General features: G+C 36.0%; 1 protein-coding gene across 1 annotated transcript; it reads right to left on the reverse strand.

The window, feature by feature from the left end:
• Nucleotides 1–209: 209 nt before the first annotated feature.
• Nucleotides 210–1,590, reverse strand: LOC110444296. Its single transcript, XM_021488686.1, has 2 exons — nucleotides 1,384–1,590; nucleotides 210–692 (listed from the first exon to the last, which is right to left on the reverse strand). Exons 1-2 carry the CDS (start codon nucleotides 1,567–1,569, stop codon nucleotides 225–227), a joined length of 654 nt encoding a protein of 217 aa, XP_021344361.1. The 5' UTR covers nucleotides 1,570–1,590; the 3' UTR covers nucleotides 210–224.
• Nucleotides 1,591–1,923: the final 333 nt, after the last annotated feature.

A 1,923-nucleotide genomic window follows, 5' to 3' on the forward strand; every position in this document is an offset into this window, starting at 1 on the left:
GGCCAATCACAGCACAGTATGTTAATTGATTAAGCACAGATTTTGCTCAACTTCAAACTCAGCCTTTGTCTTGGTATAACTTAATTATTGAGCAAGTTTCTTCTGAATCCAGTCAACTTTGATTGAATCATTGTGCTTGTTACATGCTCATCAAGTTTCAATAAAGTCACATGACATTTAAGCAAGTTGTTTTGGTAAAACCAAAAAAATGAACAAATTTATGCTTAATTTCCATACCAAAATATTTGACAAATTTTTGATAGGCCTATAAGAAACATTTCTATGGCAATATATCTGGTAAGTATTTTATATAGATATACATGTACAAGGCATCTTAGTAAGACAGACCATTGAGGCAAGTGACCAGTGAAGCTGACTAATGAGAGATACAGGGTAAGTGACCTGTGAGATTGACCAGGAAGGGCAGTCACCAGTGAAGCTGACCAATGAGAGATACCGGCTTGGTGATCTGTGAGATTGACCAGGAAGGCTAGTGACCAGTAGGACTGACCTGAGATCACTTCAGCGATGCTGTCGTCTTTGGTGTTACATTCAAACACCTTGCCGTCTGCAGTACTTGCCAGGAGAATGTGATGGACTTTGGTATGGAAACGCAGGCACATGATCTGTAGGCCTCCATACCGTGGCTTCCTCAGTTCTTTAATAAACTCGCCAGTCCTGGACTCGTATAACTGTAAAAAATAAATTCAATGTGTCATCTATCACAGTCAATATTAACTGTGATCATACAAACGTTAAACGGATTTTATCAGAAACTAATAAAGCCAAGTTTTTTTGTGTGTAAATATTTATTACCTTGATGTAAATTTATATATCAATAGCAGCACTGATTAACAAACCTGGCTTTTAAAAATGATATATTGCACGCCTCAGAATAATCAAATAAATGTACAATCAATATTGGTGAAGTGTAGCTAATCAATCATTCTATTATAGTTTAGACCTCCCTCATTTCTACACTAGGTCCATCAATGCCACAAAGGAAGGGAGAGGCTATTATTAAGTAAGAGGTAAGAAAGGTTAAACAGGGTGTTGGCAGATCTGGCCAGGTTATGTAATTGTAAACATTTTAGATGTTATCTTAATGTGCCTAGAAAAACTATCACTGTAAAATCAATATATTATACAATCATTGTTTTTTTCCTTTTCTTTCTTTTTACAATATTTGAATTAAAAACACCCATACGACGTGCACTTGGCTACAGCACTGGTTACATTTTATTATTTTATAAATATATTATTCCTGATCAAAATATTTCATTACTGGTATTGTGATATGTCAATTTATTCATAATATGGACATTTACAAGTACAATTTGTAATTCTTCTCTGATTTCATAACATGAATGGGTGATAACTTACACGGATTGCACCGTTGCCAAATCCAACGGCAAGGGACTCCCCATCATATGAGTACTGTAAACTGTAGACAGGGCCTAGGGAATCAATGTCAAAATATACCTCCTTGATGATCTGCATACCTGTATATTGTTGTGGCCATGATTTTCCTGAAAAGAAAAGAAAACATAAGCAAATGTCTTCCAACATCTACATTTATGCTTTCTACTTATAATTTCAAGTAATTTGATTAAGTTATGTTAGCCTGGAGGATTCAGAGCTGTAGGAGGGACAGATTTCATCAGCGGGCTCGATTCTTGTCTTTGTGATAACATGAGACATTTTGTCTATGCTAGGTACACTGGACCAACATTTTACATCCCCATTTAATATTGTTTGCCATGAGGGAACATTTAGGATTATATAATACAATGTGATCTAACAAACTAATCCCCTTCACTCTGTAGTACAGTGGTACACTTTTTGCTCAGGATCCTCTGTCTATCGAGCTACCTATGCTACCTATATTGTACAGTGGTACAGTGCTCAGGATCCTCTGTCTAT

This window comes from Mizuhopecten yessoensis, unplaced genomic scaffold (assembly GCF_002113885.1).
Source record: "Mizuhopecten yessoensis strain PY_sf001 unplaced genomic scaffold, ASM211388v2 hete_36087454, whole genome shotgun sequence".
Classification (NCBI taxonomy): Eukaryota; Metazoa; Mollusca; class Bivalvia; order Pectinida; family Pectinidae; genus Mizuhopecten; species Mizuhopecten yessoensis.